Source organism: Salmo salar, chromosome ssa04 (genome assembly GCF_905237065.1).
Source record: "Salmo salar chromosome ssa04, Ssal_v3.1, whole genome shotgun sequence".
Classification (NCBI taxonomy): domain Eukaryota; kingdom Metazoa; phylum Chordata; class Actinopteri; order Salmoniformes; family Salmonidae; genus Salmo; species Salmo salar.
In genome coordinates, this window is record NC_059445.1 from 28,437,817 (window position 1) to 28,440,978 (window position 3,162).

The 3,162-nt window shown below is 36.3% G+C and overlaps 1 protein-coding gene across 1 annotated transcript; it reads left to right on the forward strand.

Moving 5' to 3' along the window:
- Positions 1–2,006: 2,006 nt before the first annotated feature.
- Positions 2,007–2,947, forward strand: LOC106602792 (cyclin-dependent kinase inhibitor 1C). Its single transcript, XM_045717635.1, has 4 exons — positions 2,007–2,095; positions 2,231–2,304; positions 2,446–2,514; positions 2,666–2,947. Exons 2-4 carry the CDS (start codon positions 2,245–2,247, stop codon positions 2,945–2,947), a joined length of 411 nt encoding a protein of 136 aa, XP_045573591.1. The 5' UTR covers positions 2,007–2,095; positions 2,231–2,244.
- The last annotated feature ends 215 nt before the right edge of the window (positions 2,948–3,162 follow it).

Here is a 3,162-nt window from a genome sequence, read left to right on the forward strand (position 1 = left end):
TTGGTTGAGTTTATTGCTGCCAAAGGAGGGTCAACCAGTTATTAAATCCAAGGGTTCACATACTTTTTCCACCCTGCACTGTGAATGTTTACACAGTGTGTTCAATAAAGACATGAAAACGTATAATTGTTTGTGTGGTATTGGTTTAAGCAGACTGTGTTTGTCTATTGTTGTGACTTAGAAGATTTTATGACCACTTTATGCAGAAATCCCGATAATTCTAAAGGTTTCACATACTTTTTCTTGCCACTGTATTTGCTGGATTCAGTGTTCTCCAGCAATCGAAGCTTCCTAGCCGGGCCGAATACCCAAACAAAAGGAGATGTCAAAACACAACAAAACAAAATATGGATATATCATTCCAGACCTTACAGGCCGTCGGTCGACAATCCAAAAACGAATCAAGCAAACAAGCCATCTGGTGAGTAGCGCACTACCACAAACTGATGCTGGCACTGAGACCAGACAGCATCAGATAGATGGCCTACAGAGAGAACAGTAGAACAGTACAGAGGGCCGCTGTTTCGCTCGTTCGGATGCGTTCTCCTGTCAAAACATTGAAGAAGCATGTTTTGTTTAACACTTTTTTTGGTTACTACATGATTCCATATGTGTTATTTCATAGTTTTGATGTCTTCACTATTATTCTACAAAGTAGAAAATAGTAAAAAATAAAGAAAAACCCTTGAATGAGTATGTTTGTCCAAACCTTTGACTTGTACTGTACATGTTGGTAGATTTGCTCAAGGATACCCACAGGCCTCACATGACTTGTTTGAATGTCACCCGATACCAGTTAAACAAATTATGGAAGTACTGTTTATTGCTAAAAAATAATGGTTTAAATACATGTAAAATTAAAAACGGGCTTCCTTTAGTACAGACACTTTAGAACACACTTCCTTTAGATTTTTTGGTGAGGACTGTCTGTAGTGAATCTGGACATTTGTCATGGCAAGGTGGGGATTGAGTTGCATATTATACTTTTTAAGCGGGTGACTCAGGTTATCTTGTAATCATAAGCCTACTTAATTCTACAATTAAGTACTTCCCATGACGATTTGGCAACATTCAAAGGTAGGGAGCGAAATGGGTGTTTGTTTGCAAAACACTGGTACTGCATGTGCTTACAAAATAATTGATATCCATTTATATCACACAATCCCCAGAAAATGCAGCTATTAGCTGGATGTAGTTGATATTTTGTCTTTATAGTAACATTTATGACGAAGCTGTTACAAATTCTAATAAATGTTCCGAAATGCTTAAAAAGCTTTTATATATTATAATAAAGATTTGAAAGGATTATACATTGTATGCTTATAATACTGATATATGTTGTAAATAACTAATAATAAACACTATTTATAAAAGGTTAATTAATACAAACTATTGTGAAGAGTTACCACAGTTTTTTTTTATGCATACAGTACCAGTCAAAAGTTTGGACACACCTACTCATTCAAGGTTATTTATTTTTATTTTTACTATTTTCTACATTGTAGAATAATAGTGAAGACATCAAAACTATGAAATAACACGTATGGAATCAAGTAGTAATTAAAAAAGTGTTCAACAAATCAAAATATATTTTATATTTGAGATTCTTCAATGTAACCACATTTTGCCTTGATGACACACTTGGCATTCTCTTTGAAGAATCTCAAATGTAAAATACATTTTGATTTGTTAAACACTATTATGGTTACTACATGATTCTACATGTGTTATTTCATAGTTTTGATGTCTTCACTATTATTCTACAGTGTAGAAAATATAAAAAATAAAGAAAAACCCTCGAATGAGTAGGTGTGTCCAAACATTTGACTGGTACTGTGTATCATACATTTTATGTGTGACATCTGTTCAGTTCTAATGTTAATCCCTTAGTATTACCCACACCTATCCTTCAACAGAGAGATTAAAGATGTCAGAATAGTAAACATCATGATTATTTTCACAATAATACCACTTAGTAGTAGGGCTTGTGACATCAATGCTCTTAACTCTATTTAAAAGAACCCACCGACTGGGTATAGCTCATTGTCTTTGCATCATTACACCTGATCAACTGCTGAAATTGACTGACTCAAAGGTAAGGAAATTGGTTGTAAAGCAGGGCTTTTGAATAGTGATAAATATACTTACGCTCTAGTGTTAACATTCTACTTCAACATTCAGAACAAAAAAAGGTAATCTAAGCTGCTTTTGTTGCTTTTTATGTTTTTAGAACTGACCACAAAGATGATGATGAAGACTGTAATCTTTCTGGGCTGCCTCCTGGGCCTGTCATTGGCTCTTCCTGTGAGTTTAACAAAAATCAACATACAATATATTTGCCCCAAATTATATAATTTTCTTCTTCACATAATATTTGATATATATATATTTTAGTATATATATAAATACATATGCATATTTAATATTAAAATGATAATTTTTCAGGCTGAAGTGGATCACTTGAGAGTTGCACGTTCCAGCTCTGACTCCAACTCTAACTCAAACTCCAAGGAGGTACGTTCCATAGCTCCACAGATTATGAGCAGAATTTATTCAACATATTGTAGTGAAGATCAATGTGTATGAGATATGATTCCATGTGTGGTGTGTATATCAAAATGACACTGAATGAGAAAAAAAACAGCTGTTTTCTTTTCCTATTTAGGCTGGTGGTTCCTTCCTGCCCTCCCTGCCAAAGTTGAATTCAAATCAGCTACTTCAACTGCTACTTAAACTGTTTGCTGCCTCTGCCCCAGCACCAGCCCCTGCCCCAGCTCCTGCACCTTCCCCTGCTCCTGCCCCTGCTCCTGCCCCAGCCCCTGCCCCTGCTCCTGCCCCAGCTCCTGCCCCTGCCCCTGCCCCAGCCCCTGCACCAGCCCCTGCCCCAGCCCCTGCTCCAGCCCCATCCCCTACTCCTGCCCCAGCCCCTGCACCAGCTGGACGTTAAACAGGTGAAGTGATGTTACAGTAACCCAGCCATCATTCATTTAATATCTCAATATTAGATTCCCCCAGTGGCGCAAAATACTTAAGTAAAAATATTTTAAAGTACTACTTAAATAGTTTTTGAGGTTATCTGTACTTTACTTTACTATATATATTTCTGACAACTTTTACTTTTACTTCACAAAATTCCTGAAGAAAATAATGTACTTTTTACCC